Source organism: Alligator mississippiensis, chromosome 2 (genome assembly GCF_030867095.1).
Source record: "Alligator mississippiensis isolate rAllMis1 chromosome 2, rAllMis1, whole genome shotgun sequence".
In the NCBI taxonomy this organism is placed as follows: domain Eukaryota; kingdom Metazoa; phylum Chordata; order Crocodylia; family Alligatoridae; genus Alligator; species Alligator mississippiensis.
The window spans coordinates 256,609,858-256,636,840 of record NC_081825.1 but is presented as its reverse complement, the minus strand read 5'-3'; the positions used below and the strand labels follow the sequence as shown (position 1 = coordinate 256,636,840).

Here is a 26,983-nt window from a genome sequence, read left to right as displayed (position 1 = left end):
GCCAGATTACGTCCCAGCTCCATGTGCCAGATTGGTCCCTGAATCCACAAAACTGGGCCCTGTGCCAGATGGTGCAGGATTATGGCATCTGGCCTATGGCTGCTTGGAAATTTAGTAGTGCGGGGTCAGGAGCAGTGACAGTGTTAATTGCCACCACTCCCCCACTGCCAAATTTCCAGACCAGTGGGGAGCCCTGCAGGCCACCAGATGACATGGCTGTGCAGATCATATCTGGCCCATGGGCCAAGCTTTCCTAGAACACTGCTGATGTAGGATCTGGGTCTGAGAAAATAACAAGAGAAGAAACATGCAGCAAGAGAAATGAGGTTAATCTAATAATTTATACTACAAATTACTACAGTATCTAGGCATCTACTAAATTGCTTTCTACCACCATCACACCCATAATCTAGTTTCTTCCCTTATCTTCTGTGGCGAGGTAGGTGGTGATACATCAAATGGGAACAAAATTCCCATTAGCACACAATCCTTTAAGACCTTCTCTGAAGTGAGGATGTCTTTCTTCATGAAAGACACTGAACTGCTAGTACTGGGCCCCTTAAATACTGCACCATCACATCATAATGTTGAGCCAGCACCACCCCACCTACACACAGCTGCTTTCATCCTGAGGCTGGCAGGGTTATTTAGAGTTTCTGCAAGATAAAAGGATAACAGGAAATGTCACCCATTCCTTCACCAACTCTAGTCAATTACTTCTGAAATTACATTACTTACCTTTCAAACCACAGCTTTATACTCTGCATAACAGCTTCATTAGGATAGAGTTGGTTCTCTCTAAAATACAGAAGCATGTCTAAGAGTTCTTTTTTTAATTTATCATCTTGTGTACCCTTGCAGGTATCAAAAAAGGCCTGCAGCACATCCATGTGTGGCATCACATTTTCGGCCACCATTTCATGATACAATTCTAATGCCAGTTTTACGTCTTGATTATTGAGAGCCCCTTTGATACAATATCCATAGTTCCCTTTAGAGGGGGGTGTAACTTTTCTAATCTCCTTCAGTAGCAAAATGGCCTCTCTCCAACGCTCTGTATCACTCAGACCCCTGATTAGAAGACTGTAACACCCAGGGTCTAAAGTCTTAAATCTGAGTTTAATTATATCATAGATATCAAAAATTTCTGCCACCTGCTTCTGCTGGACACATAGAATCAGGTACCCAAGCAATAAATTATACTTGACCTCCCCATTTCTCAATACCACATCAGCCATCAAGGACTTGGCCACATCTATGGAGCTTTCATACTTGATCATTCGACGTAACATTACAGTTTCAAAATTTGTAAGATGCTTTAATCGTGTCCTCCATTCCTGCCACTCCTCAGCATTCAAAGGTTTTTCTGGAGGCTGGATATCATCTTTTTTAGACAACCTAGGCAGTCTCATAGATGTAGGTGTCCGCTGCCTCACTGATCGGTGTTTGGCAGCTCCAGCAGAGAACGGGGACATAAGACTTTTCTTCTTGTCCTCTTCCCTGGAGCTCTCCTTCCTTTTTTCTTTTTCTCCATCTCTGCTTCCAGATCTGGACTTGTGCAGCATATGAACTCCTCTGAGATCCTGAGGTACTGCAGATTGGGAAGATGTAGTAAAAGGCAAACCTTTAACTTGATCCCTACTGCGGAGGTGAACCATGAGAGCCAGTGATTTTTGACAAGTGGAAGCAGGCTGGAACAGGAAACATCTACCCAGGAAAGTCTGCAAACCCCAGTTACTCGCTTGAAGGAAGAAAGCCATAAGAAATCAATATGCTGGGGAAGATTTCCAGGAAAGATCTCACAGTAAGTGCAGTTTGCACAAATAAATGTATAATTCAAATCTAAGGGCTGTCTAAACAAAAGGGCACATAATCTTAAAAGTTTCCTGAAAACAAAAGATGCCAAAATGGAGAAACATTTAAAATGAGCAAAATATTAATAAAAAAAATAGGATGTCTTTCTTCCAGAGAAAAAGGCCTGCAAATCGCTGTTTATTGTGGCTGTCCTACCATTAATGCTCTTTAAGGTTTGTCATACATGCATGTGGAACTGGGGAATACAATACAGCTTCCAAAAACAGAGCTCTTCTGCTGCTTCCCTCCAAATAAGGAAATGAGTCCCTAAAAATAAAAAGCAGACCACAAAGGACAACGTTAGCACCACTGTCAAAGGTAACATCCAGCAATTCAATTCAGTTTACATTTTAACAACAAAAACTGAACCACTTCAGGTCGAGATCCCAACTTTTCGTGCCTAGAGACTGCCGAGATGCTGCCAATAACACAAAGTTTCTACCCCAAGTCCATAAAGTTTGAGTAAGTGGGAACTGTCTACTCTGAACAGGAACAAGGAAAAACTTGTGCCTAGGCTCCCCATTAAGCAGGGGATGCTTTCTGGTAGCAGCCATCACCTGCTTTGCCGGCCAGTTTGTAGTAAGGGGCACCTCAGGAAGGCACACTTTTCTGTAGAAGGCAGGGCAGGGGGGCATCTTAAAGACTAACTGCTTCAGAGAAGCGTAAGCTTTTCTAGGCACATCCTGCTTCTTCAGATGCTACAAAGGGACTTCCAGAAAGCAGCGGTTCCAGATAGAAGGGAATTTAAACACAAACACTGGGGGTGGGGGGGTAGTGCTGAGAAAGGCGGCACCTGCAGCTCAATATGCCAAGGAGGACAAACAAGGCGATCAACCTGCTGAGGGACATGGGGTCATCACTGCATCAAACACCTCAGACTACCCGGGGTCGTTCACATTCGCCAGCACCTGCTTGGGCTAAAAACAGGCCGGGTCCTGCCCCAAGACAAGCCTGCTGTGCTGGGATCCTGGGCCCCAAGCCCATGGGCCTGCGCTCAGTACCTGTGAAGAGCCCGAATGAACCCCGAGACCACCGAGGGAGCCAGGGCGCTAACTCGAGGTAACTACCATCCAAGCTGTGCGTGTCGACGCCGCCCGCTCGGTGCAGGGCAGAGGCCGGGAGCCGATCCCTGGCCCCTCCGCCACCCACGTGGATCCGCAGCCAAGGCAGGTCTCGGCGGCCTCACCCCACCTCCGGAAAAGCTAGTGCTCGGCATGCAACGTGAGGCGGCGGCGGAACATGTGCACCCCATCGTAGCGCAAAGCGAGCTGGAGCTGGAGTTTGCGCCGATTGCGCACTCGCTGAAAACTGCCCACTGACCGACCCGAGCCCATGCGTGGCAAGCACCAACCTATCACCACTGCTAAACTCCCACCGAAGCGCTAGAGCCGGCCGAGCGGTCTGTACCCAGCAGACTTTTCAAGCTAGAGCCTCTCAGCCAATCGGAGCTCCCGCCGAACTCCTTCACGGAAGAGGGTATTGTGCACGTGACCGCCGGGATCCTATGAAAGGAGGGCGTCTTAGAATCACCTTAGTGGCCTTTGGACTCCATCTTGATTGTGGGCAAGAGTTAGGGTCGTGCTGGGCACGTGACGCAGGGAGGCATGGCAGCCCCTAAGATGGCGGTGGTAGCGGGCCACATCATGTGGGCACAGTAGCCCGGATGCGCGGTGGCTAGAGCGGGAGGCGGATTCGGGGCATGGAGTGGAGACAGGCGCTGAAGGGCCGGATTGCGGCCCGTCCCGGCAGTGAGTGGAGGCGTGAGAAGGTCGGCGCGGGGTGGCAGTAGCGTAGCAGGTCCTGCCGGCAGGCCCCGTGCGCGCATGCGTAGTGCGCCTGCCCCCTTGCTGAGGACCTGGAGGAAAGAGCAAAAAGCAGCGGCTGAGCGGGGCGCGCGTGCGGCTCCCGCATAGGCGGGGTCTGGCTGGGGGGCTCTGGGGGTCGTTGAGCCGGGTCCCAGCGCCCTCTCGGCTCTGTGCGCATGGGCAAAGAGCTCGTGAATTTGTAACGGGATACAAAAATAGTGCGTAGTTGTTGTTAAATCCTCCTATATGACTAGTCCTGTGCCTTTTCTTCCAGATGAGAGCTTCACACTTTGTTTTTAGTTATATTAACTTGCTCACAAAATCTAACCCCATGCAGTTTTTCTGATGATTTTCTTTGGAAATGGAACGAGTGCCCATAAACCCACACTGAGCCTTCACGGTGGGGAATAATTTTAGGATTGTAATTTCCCTTAAGGGTCTGGTTTCAGGAACAAGAGATGTTCTTTGATTATAAGTCAAGTATGTATAAAACCAAGCTCTACCTGTTAGATAATCCCTATTTCTAGCAGCACTAGATGTAAAACTGTTTTAAGTTGGTTAGACAAGGTTCTTTGGGTAAATCTGATATCTTTTAGTAGACTAAATAGCTGGAATTTTTTTTCTTAGCAGGTTTTTGGGTTTAAAAACCCTTAGGCTGAGGAAATATCTGCAGTTGGTGTGTGCTCTTCCTGGATGGAAGATAGGCAGTCAGTGAAGATGTAAATGAGGAGTCAGTGGGTGAGAGATGGGCTGGGGGGGCAAGGGGGAATGGGGAATGATTGAAGCTGGTAAATAGTGGAGAGGTATCTGGGAAGTCAGATGTCAGGCAGGTTATAATGTGTCATAAATCCAATGTCTATATTTAGTCCATGATTTTTTGTATCCAGGAGGTTGATGAAGTGAAGCTCATAGGCTCATCTATGAAAAGTGTTTTGTAAATTCCCTTTAAGGATTAAACCTGAGAGATTGGAGAGAGAGAGAGTGGTTTTCTTGTGAGAGAATCTGGAAGAAGAATTCCTCAGGGACTGTACCATCAAACCCTTGCTATGCTTAAATTATACTGATACCTTCATCATTTGGACTGAAAACCTGCAATCTCTGATTGAGTTCCATCAGAAATTCAACAGTCATCACCCCTCCATCCAACTATCTCTTGAGTACTTCAGCACCAACATGTCCTTTTTAGACACAACTATCAGTATCCAGAATAGTAAAATAAAGACCACGTTGTACAAGAAACCCACAGACCAACATACATATCTGCACAGAACTGGCAATCACCTTAAACACACCAAGAAAGCTGTGATATACAGCCAAACCCTCAGATACCACCAAATTTGCACTGAGGAGAACACCCAGGATTGCCACCTCACAAATCTCGAAAAGGCTTTCACTCAGCAAGAACACTCCAGAGAGAGAGATCACGTGTTAGAAAGAGCCACCTGGATACCACATGAAGAATTGCTGCAGTATAGAAGGAAAACCCCCATGAATTACAGGCCACTGGTTATGACATATCACTCCTCCCTCGAACCTATATGGAAAATCTTCAAACAGCTGCAACCCATACTAGAAGGAGATCCAGTTCTTAAAGGGATCTTCTCAGAACCACCCATCCTAGCCTTTAAACAAGCACCAAACCTCGCTAACCTCATCTCCAGAAGCAAAGTTCCTACCGCCTAAAACACACCGAATGGATACAGACCATGCTATAACAAGAAATGCAAAACCTGCCAACACATCTCCACCACCTTCACAGTTACTACACCCCACAACAGGAAAAAATCAGCATTCCTGGATTTTACAGCTGCACCTCCAGAAACGTAATATATTTCATCTGATGCACCAAATGCCATGATGGAAGATATGTAGGAGAGACCAAACAACTACTGCACACCAGACTGAATGCACACTGGAAATCTATCAATGACAATAATACCCAATTACCTGTGGAGATACATTTCTCACAAGAAAACTACTCTCTCTCCAAGCTCTCAGTTCTAATCTTCAAAGGGAATTTACAAAACACTTTTCACAGACAAGCCTATGAACTGCACTTCATCAGCCTCCTGGATACAAAATAATCATGGACTAAATATAGACATTGGATTTATGACACACTACAGCCTGCCTGGCATCTGACTCTCTAGGTACCTCTCTGCTATTTACCTGCTACATTCATTCCCCCAGCCTCTCTCTCACCCACTGACTCCTCATTTTACATTTTCACTGGCCACCTTTCTTGCGTGCACACCAGCCTCTGGCTTCTTTACTATTCATTCCATCCAGGAAGAGCACACACTAACTGTAGATGGTTCCTCAGCCTGACGAAGGGTTTTTAAACCCAAAAGTTTGCTAAGAAAATCTTTTCCAACTATTTAGTTGGTCTAATAAAAGATGTTGGATTTATCCAAATAACCTTGCCTAACTAATTCATTAGATCAATATGGCTACAACCTACACCCTTGTAAATTAGTTAATATTCTGTATATGTTTATAGCAAGTTTAGTTAGACTCCTCACTTAAATTATGTGCAAAGAGTTGCGCTAAATGCAAATGTGGGATCTGCCCTTGTCTCCTTTAGTATTTTTTGCCACAAAGAGCAAAAAACCCTTGACTTTCATACTGGAAAAACTACCATGATCTTTCTTCCAGGGTGTCATAGTAGTTTTGGAAACCCTCAAAAATGAGCATCCATAGGGAAATTGGACTATAATCTCAGACTCTGAGTCACCTACAGTGGAAACTAGGCACCTGTTTTGCCACAGCCAGGGGTAATACAATTCTTTAAGGAGCCTAATTTGAAAGTTCAGTGGGAGATCTTACTGCTCCCTAGCTATGCCAGTCATAATCAGGGATCCTGGTTTTCTCTGTTTTAAAACCCCCAAATCTCTGATTAAACCCCCTCCAAAATTCACATTTTTCTGCAATTGAAATGAAATGCCCCATATATAGATAGGTATCAAGTTAACACAATTTTTAGTGATACATTTACAATTTTTAAGCGGTTTTGGAAGCCTACTAGTGCCTTAATCATTAGAATAAAATAAATTCAAAAAGCCTATATAATTTAGCATTTGATTTTACAGTTTTTATCATAGAAAATCAGAGCTCCCCTCCAGCCCCTTTGCTCACCACAACGCAGATCTAGTTGCAGCTGTCCCCCTGCTGCTTTGTGGTGCTGAGCAGCCCTGATATGCTGATGCCCTGCCCATGCCACTGCCCCTTCCTCCCAACCTATAGCCTTGCTGCTGACCTACAGTCCCCTAGCTCTTAGTGCCCTCACTATCAACCCACTGCCCTCTACCCCCAGCCCCTGAGCGTGCAAGGAAGGGAGTGGGTAGGTGGAGAACAGGGTGGCTGTTGGGGGAAGGGAGGTATGGGCACAGGTAATGCATAGGAGAGGTACAGGTGCTCCTCGGTGGGGCACAGGCAACATGGGGGGGGATGTTCCCTCCCCCCACTCCAGATTTCTCCACCCACAGCTGGTTGCTGGGCTGTAACTGGGCTGGACCAACTCTGTGGACCAGTGGCCAGGACCCAGTGTGGGAGGAAACGTCACACTGCCATGGTCACCAAGACAAGGTGTGGTGGTGGTGCAGAGTTGTGCCCCCTGCTACCGCTGGGTGGGCAGGGGGTGCCTTACCTTGGCAGCCATGGCAGCACAGTGCTCCCTCTCATGCCAGGTCCTATCTCTTGGGCCACAGAGGGTCTCCTGGCTAGAGCTGGTCTACCCAGTCTGCAGCCCCACACTCTGCTGTGGGCACAGAAATCTGGGGGTGCGCGTGCACCCCCACTCCATGTTGCCTGTACTCCTTTGCCCCACGACGCATCGCTTATGCCCTCCCTGCCCCCATAGACTTACCTTGAGCGGGCTGCTTTCTGCCACACTGCCTAGCTGCCCTGTGCATGTGTGTGCAGGAATATTCATGTGGCACCCCTTGTGTCCCACTCCCCCAGCCCCAAGCAGCCCCTTACAGGCTGAAACTGCCAGCCTGCAAGGAGAAACCCACAGTTTGCAGGTGTTTTTTTCCTTTAAAGAAGAAAACCCACATTTTTCTCCTTTAAAGGACAAAATCCATGTTTTTCCATTGCAAATGTAAAATGCAGATCTGTGGTCATAACCATGCCCCCTTCAACTCATCCTTCTGCAGGGCCCTGGATATATTATATAAGTGCTGGATATTTATGCTCCAGTTTAAGTGGTTTAACCCTTGTGCAAGATGTGGCTCACAGTGACCTTAGTTATTAAAAACTAGTAAAATGCCCGGCATAAATGACCGGGCAGGGGGGGAAGGGCTGGGGATAGAGACCAGCATCTTGCCCTGTGGGCTCCCCCCCACCAGTTGCTACTCTGGGTCTTGCCTTGCACCCACCCCCCTGCTGCTGCTGCTGCTCTGGATCATGCCCAGCTCTCCCTGCTGCTCTGCGTCCAGCCCCCCCCCGCAGCCGCACCCCCTCCCCCCCCAGCTGCTCTGCGCATGAAGAAACATGGGGCATGGCTGCACAGTGGCAGGGTAGAGCACAGCCGCAGGGGGTGGCGCAAGAAGCACCCATGGTGTGGGGAGTTCATGATTCATAGGTTCATAGATGTTAGGATCGGAAGGGACCTCAATAGATCATCGAGTCCGACCCCCTGCATAGGCAGGAAAGAGAGCTGGGTCTAGATGACCCCAGCTAGATGCTTATCTAACCTCCTCTTGAAGACCCCCAGGGTAGGGGAGAGCACCACCTCCCTTGGGAGCCCGTTCCAGACCTTGGCCACTCGAACTGTGAAGAAGTTCTTCCTAATGTCCAATCTAAATCTGCTCTCTGCTAGCTTGTGGCCATTATTTCTTGTAACCCCCGGGGGTGCCTTGGTGAATAAATACTCACCAATTCCCTTCTGTGCCCCCATGATGGACTTATAGGCAGCCACAAGGTCGCCTCTCAACCTTCTCTTGCGGAGGCTGAAAAGGTCCAGTTTCTCTAGTCTCTCCTCGTAGGGCTTGGTCTCTCCTTGTAGGGATGATGGCTGTGTAGCATGGGGAGCAGCCCCAGGGTGTAGTGCAGGCCACATGCTGGTGGGGGTGGGGGTGCACAGGGTGGGGCATGGCATGGGGAATGCCCACCGGCTGTGGCCACATGGCATGGGGAGCAGCTCCAGGATGACACAGAGTGCATGGGGGGGGGTCATGGTGCATGGTTCCGCGCGGGGGAGGAGCACCTGCTGGCTGAGGCTGTGTGGTATGGGGAGTGGACCCAGGGTGTGGTACAGGGTGCATGGGGTGGAGCGGTGTTGCGTGCCTGTGGGGCATGGTGTGGGGAGTGGCCACGGCATGGGGAGTGTCTGCTGGTTGTGGCACAGAGCACTCGGGGTTGATGCAGAGCATGGGGAGTGGCCACGGTGGGGGGAGCCCCCCTCGGCTGCAGCCGCGGCCACACAGCGTGGGGCTTAGCCCTGTGGTGTGGTGTGGTGCAGGGCATGTGGGGGGTGACATGCAGCTGCAGAGTGCCACACAGGGACCAGGCATTGGGGGCACACCCCGCCTTCATGTCCTACAGCTGGCTGGCTGTCTCTTCGTCTGTGAGGCTCTGGGCCATGCATGCGCAGTTGGCCCGGAGCGTTACGGACAGACAGAGACACAGACAGAAGCGGTAAGGCTTTTATTATATTAGAATAATGCAATTATATAAAAATCCATGTGGATTTTCTTACAAAAGGTCCATGTGATCAGTATGCATATTAATACATAAATAAGTAACTGAAATACACTGTATCCCAGGCACGTAAGACGTTTTGTTCTGTATTGACCAGCAAAAAGAAGTGAACAAGAACTGAAAGATGAAGAAATGGAGTTGTTTACCAAATACTACATGGAATGGAAAGGAGGAAGAAAAAGTTTTAATATATCATATCTGAACATACCACGATTTTATTACAGGGTAAGTGTTGTATCCAAACCTAAGGATATTCCTTTCAAGAATAAAAAACCTTACTTTTTAATACTGGCATTTTAATCCCAAGAGCTTAATTGGATCAAAATGTGACAGCTTTATTTTGCAGTGTGTTTCTGTGTCCTCATGTATAGATTTAATCAGTCTCATGAAACTATATGCTGATTATGCCATGAACTAGTTTCCTAGCACTACATTTGATTGGTTATATTCTTCAGTAGCCAAGCCTACTAAAGTAATTCATTTTTTTCTTTCTCTTCCTTTTCCATCTTTGTTGGTCTTGAATTGGTATTCCTGGTGTCACGAATAGCATTTGTTTTGAAGGTATGAGCCATCTTTTCTGAGAATCTGCAGAAGCTGTCAATCATTTGGTTTGAGTATAGTTATAGGCTTATCACAGTGGTTTTATGGCTCCAGGCTGGATAGTTAAGGCACTCGTATAGGAGACCTGGCTTCCCGTCCCTGTTCCAGAGACTATTCAAGAATTTATATTCAAGAATTAGAACAAGCTTCAGCAGAAGAGTGAAAGAAGTGTGCTTCCAAATACCCGACAGGCCAGTGGTTAAGGCATTCAGCTATGATGGGGATGTCAAATATCCAACCTGCAGTTCAGATCTGGCTGTAGGGCTGCTCCAGCTAGCATGTCAGGCTACTGATTAGCTAGGGAATTTGGGAGCATGGCTAGTTGGGGTGGGCATGGCCTGCTGCAGAATCTAGGGCTCTGGGGCCCAAGTGGACAAGGCCATGGGCAGCAGAAGGGGCAAGTGAGGGCAGCATGACATAGCTGTTGCTCACCCTGCAGGTGCTTGGCCCACCACTGTTTGTGCTGCCTCCACCAGAGAGAACAGCATCCTGGCCCATAGTTGCCTCTCCTGCTGCTACCACAGCTCCTTGCTTACAGCTGCCCCCCACTTGCCCTACTGCTATCACAGTGTCTGGCACTGCCACTGCCCTGTGCCCCAGTTTAGATCTGGCCCACAAAGAGCCCTGTGGTCTGGATCCAGTGTGGGGCATAAGGTGAGTTTGACACCCCTGACCTAAATAACGGAACAGCAAAGTTTAAATCCCTAATGGAAATTAGTCAGAGAACATCATCTTGTAACCTCTATTTCCCACATCCCATGTGAGTACTCTAAGTACTGGCTGTTGGACAGAAACAGGGGAAGGTGCGCCTTGTGTTTTCTGTGAGGTCTTACCCGGTAGGCATGCTTCGGGAATGCCTAATGGTGTGGATCTAGCAAGTCGAATAGGCAGGATAATGCTTAGTTTGAGAATCCTGTCAAGTGTCAGGGATGAAAGTGCTCAGTGATGTCAGGAAATGGGCAGTTATGCATCTGCTTGTAGCAGTAATGTAGGTTTTGCATGCAAGGATTGAACTAATTTAGGTAGTTACCTACAAGAAGGCTACCTACTAGCTACCTTAGATATGTTCATTCTTTTTTATTAATGTGTGTGTCCCTTTTTCAGTGCCTAAGTATTCTCATACGTTGTACAGGCGAGCCTAGTCACCTAACTCAGGGTGCCTTAAAGTTAAATGTTACAACACTGAGATATTGTGGCTCTAGCTCCCACTGACCAACCAGGAGCCTTGATCTCTAATAATAACAGTCGTTCATATTGTAGCAGAGAATGCCTGTATCTGCCTTTCATTTGTGTTAGTCTTCTTGGAGTTCTTCATCAATCAAGTTAAAATATACTCCAGTGCAAAGTAATAATCAGGGATCCTGTTTTTTTCTGTTAAAAATACAAAATTCTCTGACCTGGAGCAGGGTGGGGAGGCTTGGTGCTACTGGTGCCACTGCACCAGAAGCACTGTGCTGCCATGGCCATCAAAGTGAGGCACGCCCTGTCTGCTGCCTTAGTGGAGGGGGTACAATTCTGCACCGCCACTACAGCACCTTACCTGGGCAGCCATGGTGGCATGGCACTCCCAGCAGCAGCAGCACCAAGCCTCTCAGGCCTGCTTCACCCTCCTGTTCTGGGTCCCAGCCACTGGGCTGCAGAGGCAGCTCCTGCCCAGTGCCACTCTGGCCAGGCTGCAGCCCCATGCCCTGATGTGGGTGCAGAAGTGCTCCATGGCCCCCCATCATGTCACCTATGGGCCTGACCCCTCCCCACGAGTGTGCACAGTGGTGGGGAGCTGCCTCTGCCACCTCCCCAGGTGAGTCACCAATGGCTCTGTCTCACTCCCCAACTGGACCCTGCAGCCACGTATTCCTGACTGCTTTGTCCCCGAGCACCGTATACTGCCCCGGCTGGGCAGCACCACCAACCCTGCCCCACACCATCCCTCACTGTGCAGGCTTGATGCAAGCCATTGCTGCTTCAATCTTCCCACACGTTATGCCCTCCACTGTGCCTCTCCATGCATTGCCTATGCCCCTCCTCCCAGAATTACCTACAGAGAGTTACTCTCCACCACGCTGCCTGGTTGTATTGCCAGCCATGTGCATGTGTGTACAAATGCACATGGTGCCCCTTGCCTCTGATCACCCTTCTCCTGTTCACCCCAGCCCCAAGCAGCCCCTTGCAGGCTGCAGCTTTGCCAGCCTGCTAGGGGAAACTTGCAGTTTCCTAGGTTTTTTTCTTTTTAAAGGAGAAAATCCACATTTTTCTGCGGGAAATGGAAAACTCAGATCTCTACTAATAATTAATACTGTTTTTTTACTAAAGGTAGACATTGGAGTCACATTTTTCTATACAAGAATTCTCAGATCTCATGCACGGTCAGGTTCTAGTAACAGAAGTATGGCACACTGAAGTATGAGACAATGAAGCAATAATATGAAATTTGCACCTTGAAAAGGCTATATATTTTTAAGGCTTTCAGGTTATCTTCATTTTGCTGTTGGTTATTATTTAACATGTAGTAGCACCACACATAGGCGTTGCTGGCCGGTGCCCCCCCTGAGATTGGTGCTGGCCGAAGAGTCGGGGTGCCAAGAGAAACACTTCTGGTTTTCCTGCCAGCACTTCCGGGGTTGGCAATTGGCTGCTAGGAGGCCCCTCCCCATGGTTGGCTGTCAGCCGCTGGTGCTACCCTAGACTCAGGAGGCACCAGTTGCCCATGGCACCACACTTTAGAACATGAAATGGTGCATGTATAGCACAGCAGCAGCCCAGTTAGAATATAAACCAAAAAGCAATAAGAGACAATGACTTGAGGCATTTTTTATTCATTAATCTTTCATGAGAATAGAAATTAAGTTCCTGAGAAAACGTTGGCTCTGTAACTAATGTAATTCCAGCTTGTATTGCAAAAAGTATATTCTCCCTATGGAAATGTGTTGGCCATGTATAATAAAGAGATGGTAACATCATACTCCTTTCTCATTTTTTGATGTATTCATCATACCTTACATATTATGTAAGCTCTTTGCAAGTCAGTGTCCTCTGTGCTGGTATGCTGATGCCATTCTTAGCAGAAAATATGGCCCCAGTTCTGACTAGAGCTTAGGAGTACTACTGCATTATATATAATGACAACACTGTAATTATTTTTAGCTGCCAGCTGAGGATGAAGTCTTGCTACAGAAATTACGAGAAGAATCTAGAGCAGTTTTTCTGCAGAGAAAAAGTAGAGAGCTGTTGGATAATGAAGAGCTGCAGGTAAGAAGGCAGTGTGTGTGTGTGTGTGTGTGTGTGTGTGTGTGTGTGTGTGTGTGTGTGTGTGTGTGTGTGTGTGTGTGTGTGTGTATTTTTAATGTGCTTTTAATGCCCATCTTCACTGCAGAGTTAACTTGGACTTCTATGCAACTAACATTACTAATCTGGCTCCTGTCACACATTTTTCATTTCTAGTTGTGGTGGTGTGTGTTCTCATGGAGGGGGAGTAAACACATGAGCTAGTTGGCCAGTTGTGGAATCATAGGGAAGTAGGGCTGGAAGGTCATTTAATCCAATCTCCTGCTCTAGGCAGAATCAGCCCTATCCAAACCAAGCCTAAAGCCTAAGTGCTGTTTATATCTGAGATAGTAACCTACATGCTTTGTTGTTTGAGTGAAAACTAAGCCACTCTAATGCTGATATTGTCCAGTGCCTTCTGTCAGTTCCCCTTTGTGACCAAAAGACAAACAGTTCTTCCGACAAATTCACTGTGGTGAATCTTAGAATGGTTCACTTATTATAAACGATAGAATATGACTTCAGAAGCCCTAGTACAGGGGTGGACAAAGTCTGGCCCACAGCAGACTCCATTTCCCAGCAGCCCCTTCCCATGTTGCTGTGACTGGTTTCCATGGAGACCCTAGCAGCGGTGGCATGGTGACAGTGCAGGGCCGGGATTTCCACAGAGACCAGCCCCAGCAGCACTGGGCAGGGTGGGGAGCTGCTCCAGGGTTGGGTCTTGGATCTTGCAGTGGTGACAGTGTGGTCCAGAGCTGGTGCAGAGCTGTGATTCGCTGCCTGCACGCCCGGGGCATGGGCATGCAGGCAGCGGATTGTGGCTGTGCCTAAGCTGTGGACCAAGCTGTTAATCACTGCAAGATCCTCGTCCTGGAGCAGCTCTCCACCCAGCCACGTGCCCTGCCAACGCTGCTAGGGCCGGTCTCCTTGGAAATGCTGGCCCCATGTTATCACAGTGCCACCACTGCTGGGGTTGCCATGGAAACTGGCCGCAGCAATGTGGGGACTGTTGGGAAATGGAGTCCAGCTGCCGGTTGAATCTGCCCACCCCTGCATTTTGCCCACCCCTGCATCTAGTAATACACAGTGATGTGTGTGAAAGCAGTCAGGTGAACGCAGTCCAGTATGTTTTTGCTCTGTGCAGCTCTCACCCAAGCTAAGTCAACCACTGTGCTCAAATCTGTGCATCATTTTCTAAAGTTAACTTCAGTGAAGATATTCTCTTAGACAATCTCTTCGAGTGTGTTCAATATCTGTTAAGTGATATTTCTCAAAACTTTTTAAGAATTTGTGGTTTCTTCTGGACAAACATCAGACACTGCCTATGATTGGGGAGGAAGCAATGATCAATTATGAAAACTTCTTGAAAGTTGGTGAGAAAGCTGGACCCAAGTGCAAGTAAGGCTCTTTCATCTAGTACATTTTTACTAGGATTCACTTTACTCAGTAGTGAGAAATGGTGATAAGAATTCAGATAAGAATGTTACCGCTGGTGTCTGAAACACAGAATATCAGATCAAGTGGTAGAATATTTGTGATGCTGTTGCATTTTCATTAAGAGGGGATATATATAACAGAAGTATGTTTCTAATAGTAAATATGATGTCCAGAAAATTTGCAGCGCTCATGGGGTTAGGAAGGAAACTCCATCTGCAGTGTCAAGATAAATAATCCTGCTTTTTCCGCACCATTGAAGGCAAGGAACACCTAGTATAGCAGCCCAGCTTGTCTGGCCGGGCAAGGAGCAAGCTAGCACCCAGGAACAGGTAGGTAGTAGTCGGGTAGTTCAGTTTGCATCTGTCATCGTAAATATGGAGACTGGAAGCTGCTAAAACAGATTTCAAACTGAATGGAATTAAGATGCTCTAAGGACCTGAGCACCATTCAGTCAACAGAAAGCATCTCTTGGAAGCAGCAGTCATAGAAGGTAGCGCACTGGTCATTATACTGAACTTAGCTCTGGTGCCTTAGAGATCTCATGGTGCGCACTTTACTTTCTGTAAAAATACATAGAGTTTGATATTATGGGGAAATATCTGGGCCTAATGAGAAGGCTGGACATGGCATGGCTAGTGTCACACCCTTCAGGGTTCTGTTTCTTTCACTGTAGAGCATCAGACAACTCTGTCTGAAATTCTGGCTGATTTCATAGTCTCTTATTTTGTTGTGTAGTCATGTTGTACATTCATATTATAAAATTTACAAAAGTCTACTCACACTGTGACTGAGATTTCAAATTTGTCCCATCATTTTCAAACCTTGTTACTGCAAGAAAATGAGCACAACTTATCCTATTAAAATATTCAAAAGAATTTTAGTCAGTTGGGGCCACCATGGTTGCATAAGTCATTCAGTGCAGCATAATTAGGCTTGGAGAGTTTTAGTGCTGTTTTGTTTTAATTTTATAGGCAGTTCTTCACAGCCAAAGTCTTTGCTAAGTTACTCCACAATGATCCTTATGGAAGGATATCTATCATGCAGTTCTTCAATTATGTAATGAGAAAAGGTCAGTAGAAGTTTCTTTCTTCGGTGATATTTGTTTTCATTTTCAGGGCCATTTAAATTTTAATGTACCAGCATGCATCCTTTGAAGTCCAGAAGGGCAACTGCTGTCCTCTTCAAGAGTAGCATGATCTGACTCTTGAGATCCCATCCTTCTATTGCATCCTTTTTTCCTGACTTGTATTATAGGAGAAAAAGATTTAAATTCATGTAATATAATTGGCAGGTTCCATATGGGTTTGAAATGCACCTTTCTAGCTCATTCTTACCTTGAATTCCTGCTAAATGCACTTCAAATTGACACCACATGCAGAGAAAAGAAGTGAACAGGTGACTCAAGTGCCCTATGCTGTTCTCTAAACAGTTAAATTTTGGTTTTAGTTTTCTTCCTTTCTATGTTTAAGTTGTGTAGAGAACTGCAAGAACTCACAGGCTTGGTAAGAATCTGTAGTCACTGTTGTTTTGTAACAAATTTTGTTTTGTTCTTGCTTACTTAACAACTCTTATTTTCTTCCCATCCATTCTAAACATAAGACTAAAGGACAATGACCTATTTTCCACCAATTTTAAAAACAAACTTTTCAGAAGGTAAAGAGTTTAACCAAGAACAAGAAGTGTAGCTACTCGTTTCTCTTATTGCTTTACTGCAAAGCATTTACAGTTTGGTTCCACTTGTATAAATTGCAGGTGATTGTAATATCTAAAAACTATAGGAAGGTCCTACAACAATGATCCAGTGATTATTATGGACTTCAGCGGGCATTGGACCAAACCTTAAATCTTCAATAGAAATTAACATTCCAGGTATAGACCACTCCTAAGACTTAACAGCAAGATTTCAACCCTGCAGTATATTCCTTGCTAGTGGTCACATGGGAGCAGGTTGGGTGTTTCTCATCTAAATTGCATTAATAGAAGGAACATATATTGAATATTAGTACAATTTATTGCAGTGGTGTTGCATGTATTGTTGAATGGTAACAAAGTTTGTCCATACAATTGTAAATGGGGAGGAAAAGTGTCTATGAGACAGATCTCTTCACTTGATAAAAGTATCTACATATTTATCTACGTAATGCTACAGTCAGGGCTCAGCTGGTCTGGAATTTTGGATGAAAACCCTTGCTATTCACTGATGCAGTGTCTTTTTTTTTTTAGGGATTTCAACATTTCAAGTGACTGTCAATTGAAACCAGAGTTAATTGTGCAGTTTATTACTTGTGATTTTGTTTTGAGGAGCTATGGGCTTTTGTTTTAGGTTTTATTTGTTTTTGGATATGTTCTCACATTTTATTCTTAATCTAGAGATTTAACAGTATGTGATAGTGGAATGGTAGAACCAGTAGTTAAGGATGACATTGGCTTATTTATAGTAATTAAAATTCGTGTTTACTTGAATTACCTTAAATTGCTATGCCTTGTGTGCCTAGTGAAGGGCTGTGAATCTAAAGAGGTTATATGAGCAAAGATTTTTTAGAAATACTGCTCCTTCAAAAGGTCACAGGACATTGAAATTTACCAGTCTTACTTTTTGTGCACCAATTATGTTTCCAATCCTCCCAAAAATGGTATAACCCAATTTATTATTGATCTTAATTAATGTCCAGAACCAACTGCCCTATTGGGGAAGCAGTGTTTCATTATTTCAGAGTTAAAACTGGATCTAAATGTGAAAGCAGCCAAACTGACAAACTGAAAAAGTCATTTGTGCATGTCAGTTTGCAGACAACCTGGCATCAAAGGGTATGTCCAAAATGTATAACGCAGCACTGTTGATCTAGTTCTGCACCTTCCATCTTCTGAACGGGAAGTGATGTATCCATGTTAGTTAGTGCAGTGCCATGGTACGTGCCAGTAAACACTACACTGTGTTGGATGTTATCTCAGATAACTGGATGGCTCCAGATGGCGTGCTCTGGCCATTGAGTCCAAACACCACCAAAACTCACATGCAAGCTCAGTGTTTTGAAAATTACTATATCATAACAGGGCCAAGGCAGAGTTTTTGTCCAAGTTTGGTCCTTGCATTGTTTGGATGTAGTCCGCTTTGGACAAGGAGATGGGTTTGATATTCAGATTGCCATAAAATCCCTTTTTGTATTGAGACTGTCTTAGAAATTATATTTCACGTCATGACTAAGGCAGACTTTGGGAGAGAGGGCAAGAGAACACCCCTTAAGGAAAATGGATCTGTTCATACCTCTCAGTGCTCTTATCAGCTTGCAAGCCATTGTTCTGATTAATCTGAAAATGTATCTACCATTAAGAAGAATGAATTGGTTTTAGTCTATCCTGCTACAGAAGCTTGTGCAGAGCCTCTTCTCTGTACACTAGCTCAGACTCTTTGGTTCCTCCTTGCTGCATCCTGATTGTAGAATTTGCTCATCACAGTTCATCACTTAAAACTTTTCTTCCTTGTTTTCTTCCTCCCTCTTCATGATCTCACCAGTGTACTGGGAGCATTGAGGAGCCAGGAGAAGGGAGAAGCTTGATATGAATGGTAATGAGTTGTTCCCAGAAGCTGCCTTGTACCCCACAATTGTGTTCCCCTTCAGTAACACTGCCTCTTCAAATGCAAGGGAAATGTATTGTTCAAGCTCTGCTACACCAAGTTGTTGACCAGCAGTGCCTCAGAACATCAGACAAGGTTCTTTGGGTGAATCTGATATCTTTTATTAGACCAACTTAAATAACCCAAAGAACCTTGTCTGCTTATGTCCTTAGACCAACACGGCTACAACCTACACCTCAGAACATCAGAGTGTCTTTCAGAACATCAAATGTGCACCTATACTTAAAACTGAAAATCAGAAAATACAGAGTAAATGCATACAGTAGGCCCACCCCAAAACCTTTACCATGTCCTTTTTCATAGTTTCATAGTTGGTAGGGTCAGAAGGGACCCGAGGAGATCATTTAGTCCGACCCCCTGCTGTGGCAGGAAAGAGTATTGGGGTCAAACGACCCCAGCCAGATGTTTGTCCAGCCTCCTTTTAAAGACCCCCAGGGTAGGAGCCAGCACCACTTCTCTTCGAAGTTGGTTCCAGGTCGTAGCTGCCCTGACAGTGAAATAGTGCTTCCTAATGTCTAGGCTGAAACTACCCTCCACTAGCTTGAGTCCGTTGTTTCTTGTAATTCCTGGGATTGCTCGGGGAACAGGGACTCTCCCAATGCCTGTTGGTCCCTCTTGACTAGTTTGTAGACTGCCACTAGATCCCCTCTCAGCCTTCTCTTTTGGAGGCTGAACAGGTTCAGGTCCCTCAGCCTCTCCTCATAGGGCCTGCCCTGCTGACCCTTGATCATATGGGTGGCCCTCCTTTGGACCCTCTCCATATTGGCCACATCCTTCCTGAAGTGCAGCGCCCAGAACTGGATGCAGTACTCCAGCTGTGACCTGACCAGTGTCACACAGAGGGGGAGGATCACTTCCTTGGACCTGCTTGAGATGCATCTGTGGATGCATGACAAGGTATGGTTGGCCTTCCTGACTGCGTCCCCACACTGTCGGCCCTTGTTCAATTGTGGCATCAGTGATGACTCCAAGATCCTTTTCTGTCTCAACACTGGTGAGAAGGGAGTTCCCCAGCCTGTAGGTGTGCCGCTGGTTCTTCCTCCCCAGGTGCATTACCCTGCACTTGTCAGTGTTGCACCCCATCCTGTTCTCTTTGGCGCACCCCTGTAACCTGTCTAGATCTGCTTGCAGCCTGTTCCTTTCTACTAGTGTACCCACTTCCCCCCACATCCTAGTGTCATCTGCGAACTTGAACAGGGTGCTTTCTACCCCCTCGCCCAAGTCACTGATGAAGATGTTGAATAGTGTGGGCCCGAGGACCAAGCACTGGGGGACCCCACTACCCACATCCCTCCAGGTCAAATAAGACCCATCCACCACCACTCTCTGGGTGCGGCCCTCCAGCTAGTTAGTGACCCATCTGACCATGTAGGCATCAACACCGCTGTCTCCTAGTTTCTTACTAAGAATGGGGTGAGAGACCGTGTTGAAGGCCTTCCTGAAGTCCAGAAAGACTATATCCACTGCGACACCTGCATCCAAGGACTTGGTGACCTGGTCGTAGATGGCCACCAGGTTAGTTTGACAAGACCTGCCCCTGATGAACCCATGCTGATTGCCCCTGAGCATAACCTGCCCTGCTGGCCCTTTCTGGACATGTGCCAGGATAATTCTTTTGAAAAGCTTCCCCAGGACTGAGGTAAGACTCATGGGCCTATAGTTTCCTGGGTCCTCCTTCCTCCCTTTTTTGAAGATGGGGACCACATTGGGTGCCATCCAACCAGCACCAAGAGAGACTGCAGCATTTGGTCTTTCCAGATGCTACGGAGTGCTGGGGAAACACAGTAGCATATAGGTCCAGTCGGAGGAACTATTAGAGGTAAAAGTTGTAGTCTTTAGAGCAGACTCCTATCTGTTTATTATAGGACAACATTGGCTAAAGCATATTTACAGTTTATTCCCAGCAGTTTTTGCCAATGCTAGGGGGACACAACTGAAGTTGCTGAGCAGGGCTAACATGCATCTTGACTGTATATTGCCTGGTATTCAGACAATAAAGTATAGGTGCATTTAATGCACCTATAATTTAATACCCTGCTGAACCAGATGGGGCAACTGACAACTGATGCCCAGGAAAAAGCCAACCTATTAAATAGGTACTTTGCGTCGGTCTTTCATCAGTCCCATGGGACTCCCATGCCTGCTACAGGACAGGGAAGTCCGGGTGAGGGTGATCCCCTGCCCTCCATTAATGCTGACTTCGTGAAGGAACATCTTGAGAAGCTGGATACCTTCAAGTCAGCCGGCCCTGACAATCTTCATCCCAGGGTACTCAAGGAGCTGGCGAGCATCATAGCCCAGCCTCTAGCACAGATCTTTGAAAACTCTTGGCACTCTGGTGTAGTGCCCGAAGACTGGAAGAAGGCCAATGTGATGCCTATCTTCAAGAAAGGGGGGAAAGTGGATCCGGCTAACTATAGGCCCATTAGCCTGACTTATATCCCAGGGAAGATCTTAGAAAAGTTTATTCAAGAGGCCATCCTTAATGGACTGGCTGACGCCAACATCTTAAGGGATAGCCAGCACGGGTTTGTTGCGGGTAGGTCTTGCTTGACCAATCTCATTTCCTTCTACGACCAGGTGACCTATCACCTGGACAAGGGAGAAGAGATTGATGTCATATATCTAGACTTCAAAAAAGCCTTTGATCTGGTATCCCATGATTACCTCTTGGTGAAACTGGCCAATTGTCGCCTTGGGTCCTCCACGATCCACTGGCTGGAAAATTGGCTCCGGGGTAGGACCCAGAGGGTAGTAATTGATGGAAGTCACTCATCATGGTGTCCTGTGACCAGTGGGGTCCCCCAAGGCTCTGTCCTTGGACCCATACTGTTCAACATCTTCATTAATGATATGGACACTGGAGTCAGAAGTGGACTGGCCAAATTCGCCGATGACACCAAACTTTGGGGCAAAGCATCCACACCAGAAGCCAGGTGGGTGATCCAGGCTGACCTGGACAGGCTCAGCAAGTGGGCGGACAAGAATCTGATGGTGTTCAACGCCGATAAATGCAAGGTTCTCCACCTTGGGAAGAAAAACCCGCAGCATCCTTATAGGCTTGGCAGTGCTATGTTGGCTAGCACTATGGAAGAAAGAGACTTGGGGGTCATCATTGACCACAAGATAAATATGAGCCTGCAATGCGATGCTGCGGCTAGTAAAGCGACCAAAACGCTGGCTTGCATCCATAGATGCTTCTCAAGCAAATCCCGGGACGTCATTCTCCCCTTGTACTCGGCCTTGGTGAGGCCTCAGCTGGAGTACTGCATCCAGTTTTGGGCTCCACAATTCAAAAAGGATGTGGAGAAGCTTGAGAGAGTCCAGAGAAGAGCCACGCGCGTGATCAGAGGTCAGGGAAGCAGACCCTACAATGACAGGCTGAGAGCCCTGGGGCTCTTTAGCCTGGAAAAGCGCAGGCTCAGGGGTGATCTGATGGCCACCTATAAGTTTATCAGGGGTGACCACCAGTATCTGGGGGAACGTTTGTTCACCAGAGCGCCCCTAGGGATGACGACTAAGTCGAACGGTCATAAACTACTACAAGACCGTTTCAGGCTGGACACACAGAAGAATTTCTTTACTGTCCGAGCCCCCGAGGTCTGGAACAGCCTGCCACCGGAGGTGGTTCAAGCGCCTACATTGAACACCTTCAAGAGCAAACTGGATGCTTATCTTGCTGGGATCCTATGACCCCAGCTGACTTCCTGCCCTTTGGGTAGGGGTCTGGACTCGATGATCTTCCAAGGTCCCTTCCAGCCCTAATGTCTATGAAATCTATGAAATGTTCTGCAAGGGTAGAAGGCACTGCAGTAAACCTCAATTCTGTGTTAACTACATTTTAAGGAAAAGAAGAAGCAAAAGATCATGTATCATGATTCTAATCCTTTTTTACAGTGTGGCTTCACCAGACCAGAATAGGACTCAGTTTATATGATGTAGCAGGACAGGGTTACCTCAGAGAATCAGTAAGTATTGCACAGTCAGTATATTTAAATGTATGTTTTATTTGGGGTGTTTTAAAACATTAGGAGAGTGCAGATTATTTATTTCTTTGGTTTTACTCCATTAAAGAAAAATCAAAATAATCATGGCCTTTCCAATAATGGCAAATTTATTTGAATAATTAGGAGATTCAAGGGTAAGGAAATAGTTGGTCCAAGAAGTGTGAGAGGCTGAGATTGATGCCCTTGGTGCATTGTTATTTTGATTTTTGGTTACTCCCTCATGCTCTTCTGTCAGTCATCTTACTAGAAATAGCCTAAGTCTGATGTTATTTTTTTTTAAGTTTTTCCAGTTATTTAAATGTATCAGAACATGATGGGAGTAGGGGAAGACCACTGTCAGTGAAACTCAGGCTTACTTGAAGAAAAGAGAGGCTTACAGTAATTAAGTAAGCATTACACATTTACAGCTGTTTAAGTTTTAATAATTGGAATTTGTAAAACTTGAGAATAAACAGACATAGTGTTTACAATTTCAGCTCATATGTTCTTTCCTTTTTTAATTTTTCAGGATTTAGAAAATTATATTTTGGAACTTATCCCTACTTTGCCACAGCTGGACGGTTTAGAAAAATCCTTTTACTCATTCTATGTCTGCACTGCAGTTAGAAAGTTCTTCTTCTTTTTGGATCCTCTCAGAACAGGTAGCTTCGTATTTTCAGAATCTTAAATATATATGGCAATGTTTTTAAAATATGATAAACTTTATAGGTGTTTGTATCTTCATAATGTTGCTCAAATATTTTTATAGGCTCCAATCTTATGGTCTGATCTTAATATGGTTCAAGCTCTATTGAGAACCATGAAGCTCTGTGTGATTGTAATGACATGTTTGTACAGATAAGATCAAAGTGATAATAAGCACTGCAGTACTCAAGAGTATTTACTTAGAAATTAAAAAACAAAAAGTTAAGCCCCATGGAAGCAAAGGAAGTGGAATGGATTTTATATTTGTTCTTACAAGCAGTTAAGTACAAGATGAGCACGAATTCAGTTCTGCTGGTTTTCTACCAAGTAATTCTTATGGAATGCAAGCAAGAGCTCTTTCTCACATTCTGAAATGCCTTTCTCTTTAACTTGGCATTTGAGCGTCTCTGGTGTAGGATACACTGGAAGAGGTTTGCTGGTATAATTATGCACACATTTGCATAGTTGTTATGCATGTAGATGCAGCATGTGGTAGTAAAGAGATGATTCTGTTGGTATATAGTATGATTCATTTCAGTTCCCTGAATGAAATAAGCAATACCAGCAAGGGCTCTTTTTCATATGTAAGTGAATCCATGTTAGGGTTTTAGCCAGTTTAAAAATGAAAATATCAGCTCAGAGGAATATTATTATCCCAGCAAAAGTTTTAAGTGTGATCTGATCTATATTACATACTGTATTTACTCAAATATAAGACCTACCCTGATTATAAGATAACGCCCTAATCATTAGATTCCATATATGGATAGTTTATAAATTTGATAAAATTTTCCAGGTATCGAAACTAATTGTGGGAGTTTGTCTTAAATTTATACCCCTTCCACTGCTGCAGCAGAGAAAATAAATCTGGGGGGTCAGGTAGCCCCTTTGTCCTTGCTCCCCCCTCCAACTTCTTCCCCCTGCAGCCCTTTCCTGCCCCCTTCTTTACTGACAGACTCTGTTCTCCCTGAGCACATGAAAGTGAGGAGCAAATTTGAAAAAATTGACTTTGAAATAAACATACCTGTAGTAATTTGCATGTAGCAACCATAGACTTGGTTCATCCAAAATTGATGCATTTTACCTTTTTTGAAGCTGCTGCAGTTTTTAGCATAGGTACTCCATAAAGTCACTTTTAAGAAGCACTTTGGCATCTACTTATATGCAGTACAAATTATGTATAATATTAGTCCAAAGCCAAAAGTCTCACAACTTACCATGTAGATCATTGGGCTGCACCCCAGAAGAATCAACAGTGTTTCAAGCCATAGTGACCCCACGGCTAAGCACTGCTCAGTATCTGTGTGTGTGTGTGTGTGTGTGTGTGTGTATTCCAGATACCCCACCTCTCCCTGAAGTAGTCTTGTGCAAATTAGGTCCCAACTCACGATTGGAACCTGGTGTTCTCCCGATTCCTGGGACATTCCAAAAATGTATATGCAGATGAAGCATAGGGTAGCGTGGTCTGGTTTCATCTCATGGAGGGCAGAACCATGCTAATCATATGCACTAGGCTGAGACAGGGAGCAGCAGAGGAATTCTGGGTGAATTCCTTGGCGCCCTAATTTAGTGATGTTTGTCAGACATTTAAGGCTGGTGAAGAAACAGGAATTATTGGAAATGGGAAAGAAAGGTGCAGCTCAGCTGTGGGAGTGAAGAGGAAGTTGAAATGTGTTCAGTGTAGTGGCTCACCATGACCTGAAAGAGTTGATGCTGAGGACTGTGCTCAGTGGGTGGTACCATGTATCTTATTTGTATGGGTGGCACTGGCCTGTCCTTGTGATTGGCTCCATGGTTTTACAAGATCCTGAAGTGCGTTTGCGGGAAATACAAGCTGCATGACACAACCCTAGTAAACCACCAAAAGATACAGGAGGTGGTAAGGGCAAGAGACACCATATCTCCTGTAGACTTACTAACTTGTGACAGGTGACCTGCAGAAAAAGCACAGAGATCTGAACTGGCAAGCAGCCCACTGGGTGCTCCCTGTGCAGGCATGGAAAAACAGCACAGGGCAGAGAAGTCCATTGAACTGCCTGATACAGACCTGCCACTGGCAGGCAGAAACAATCGACCACCTCTTCTGGGACTGCCCATACGCCAGAGAAGTGTGGAAAAAAGTCTGTGCGCTCCTCCTGGTGGTGACAGGGTTCAGAAACCTGGCCAGGGAAGCAGTTCTCTATGACCACCTGACCAGACAGTAAGGGGCCCTGACAGTCCGCTTCTACCAGTTCATATCCTGTTTCAGGTAAGCCAGGAACCTGCTTATAAACAGACACTCAGTCCCCACAGTCAAGGACTATATTAAAATGGGACTAAGTGAAGTGTACTGGTACTCAGGAAGACAAAAGAGGACAACGGGAAACAAATGGCAGATCCCATCAGGTGGAGAGGGGTATAGCATAGACTTTCCTGGAGTAAACCCTCTGAGGAAGGCAGCGGGTTGGGGTACAGGTATGTACAGGTGGGGGTACAAGAGATGTGTGCGCAGTTACACAGTGCAAACTGTGTAATGGGTTTTTAGTGTGCTTTGAACTGCCAATATAGAAGTAAATATTTTTGCAAAAAAAAAAAAAAGTGATGGGCTCCTATTAGCATTTAGGATCTAACCTGCTGGTCATACTCCCTCAAATAACATTACTATCCTGAATGGAAACCTTTATGAGACTAAGGTTAGCTTGCTATCAAAATTGGCAATGTTTTTAAAGAATTTTTTCCTCTCTGCCTGCAGGAAAAATAAAGATCCAGGATATTTTAGCCTGCAGTTTCCTTGATGACTTATTAGAGGTAAAGATCTATTGACATATGCTGTTTTATTTCTTTATCTTTTTCATATTCTAATTGTGTTTCCTTTTTCTTTTCACTTAGCTAAGGGATGAAGAACTTTCTAAAGAAAGCCAAGAAACAAATTGGTTTTCTGCTCCTTCTGCATTGAGGGTTTATGGTATGTTCCTATATACACAATCATTTGTAGTTGCTAGCTTGCATAACTTAAGAATTCCCAACTTCATAGTTTCATAGTAGCTAGGGTCAGGAGGGACCCAAACAGATCATCAAGCCTGACCCCCTGCCACAGGCAGGAATGAATGCTGGGTTCACAAGACCCAAGACAGGTGATCATCCAACCTCCTCTTGAATATGCCCAAGGTAGGGGCGAGGACCACTTCCCTGGGAAGTTGGTTCCTGATTTTGGCCACCCTAACTGTAAAATATTGCCTTCTGATCTCCAACCTAAACGTATTCTCTATCAGCTTATTACCATTGTTCCTCGTCACCCCAGGTGGTGCTGGGGAGAAAAGAGCTCTGCCTATTTGCTGTTGATCCCCCTTGATGAGCTTGTAGGCAGCCACCAGGTCCCCCCTCAGCCTCCTCTTGCTGAGGCTGACAAGGTTCAGGTCCTTCAGTCTCTCCTCGTAGGGCCTGTCCTCTCACCAAGCGGGTGGCCCTCCTCTGAACCCTCTCCAGGCTGGCCACTTCCCTTTTGAAGTGCCCAGTACTAGACGCAGTACTCCAACTGCAGCCTGACCAAAGTCGCATAGAGGGGGGTATCACTTCTCTGGACCGGCTTGAGATGCACCTTTGGATGCATGACTAAGTACGGCTGGCCTTGCTGGCTGCGGTCTGGCATTGGCAGCTCATGTTCATCTTGGAGTCAATAATGACTCCAAGATCCCTTTCCACCTCTGTGCTTTCAAGAAGGGAACTCCCCAGCCTGTATGTATGCTGTGGATTCCTTCTCCCAAGGTGCAGCACCCTGCATTTGTCTACGTTGAACCCCATCCTATTCTCATCTGCCCACTTTTGTACTCTGTCTAAATCTAGTTGCAGCCTCTCTCTCTCCCTTCAAGTGTGTCCACCTCACCCCACTTCTTCGTGTCATCAGCAAACTTGGACAGCGTGCTTTCCACCCCCTCATCCAAGTTGCTGATGAAGATGTTAAACAGTGCGGGCCCAAGGACCGAGCACTGGGGTACCCCACTGCTCACATCTCGCCAGAT

General features: G+C 45.9%; 2 protein-coding genes across 13 annotated transcripts in view; one reads left to right on the top strand and one right to left on the bottom strand.

Annotated features, from left to right (window-relative positions):
- Positions 1 to 3,446, bottom strand: part of PRORP (protein only RNase P catalytic subunit) — an 88,486-nt gene extending 85,040 nt beyond the window's left edge. For 2 of the 10 annotated variants that reach the window (XM_019488747.2, XM_059723054.1), the window contains exons 1-2: positions 2,922 to 3,312; positions 739 to 2,121 (exon numbers count right to left, since the gene is read on the bottom strand). In XM_019488747.2, the coding sequence (XP_019344292.1) occupies positions 739 to 1,760 (1,022 nt within the window). In that variant the 5' untranslated portion in view covers positions 1,761 to 2,121; positions 2,922 to 3,312. Of the gene's footprint in view, positions 1 to 738; positions 2,122 to 2,855; positions 3,316 to 3,384 lie in introns of those variants that run through there. The other 8 variants (XM_059723050.1, XM_059723055.1, XM_059723052.1 and 5 more) reach the window with 8 other exon arrangements.
- Positions 3,447 to 3,512: 66 nt separating this feature from the next.
- Positions 3,513 to 26,983, top strand: part of PPP2R3C (protein phosphatase 2 regulatory subunit B''gamma) — a 33,626-nt gene continuing 10,155 nt past the window's right edge. The window contains exons 1-9 of one of the 3 annotated variants that reach the window (XM_006258741.4): positions 3,513 to 3,602; positions 9,457 to 9,584; positions 13,101 to 13,205; positions 14,506 to 14,618; positions 15,629 to 15,726; positions 22,192 to 22,262; positions 22,810 to 22,942; positions 25,717 to 25,772; positions 25,854 to 25,929. In XM_006258741.4, the coding sequence (XP_006258803.1) occupies positions 3,554 to 3,602; positions 9,457 to 9,584; positions 13,101 to 13,205; positions 14,506 to 14,618; positions 15,629 to 15,726; positions 22,192 to 22,262; positions 22,810 to 22,942; positions 25,717 to 25,772; positions 25,854 to 25,929 (829 nt within the window). In that variant the 5' untranslated portion in view covers positions 3,513 to 3,553. Of the gene's footprint in view, positions 3,623 to 3,798; positions 3,878 to 9,456; positions 9,585 to 13,100; positions 13,206 to 14,505; positions 14,619 to 15,628; positions 15,727 to 22,191; positions 22,263 to 22,809; positions 22,943 to 25,716; positions 25,773 to 25,853; positions 25,930 to 26,983 lie in introns of those variants that run through there. The other 2 variants (XM_014611272.3, XM_059723059.1) reach the window with 2 other exon arrangements.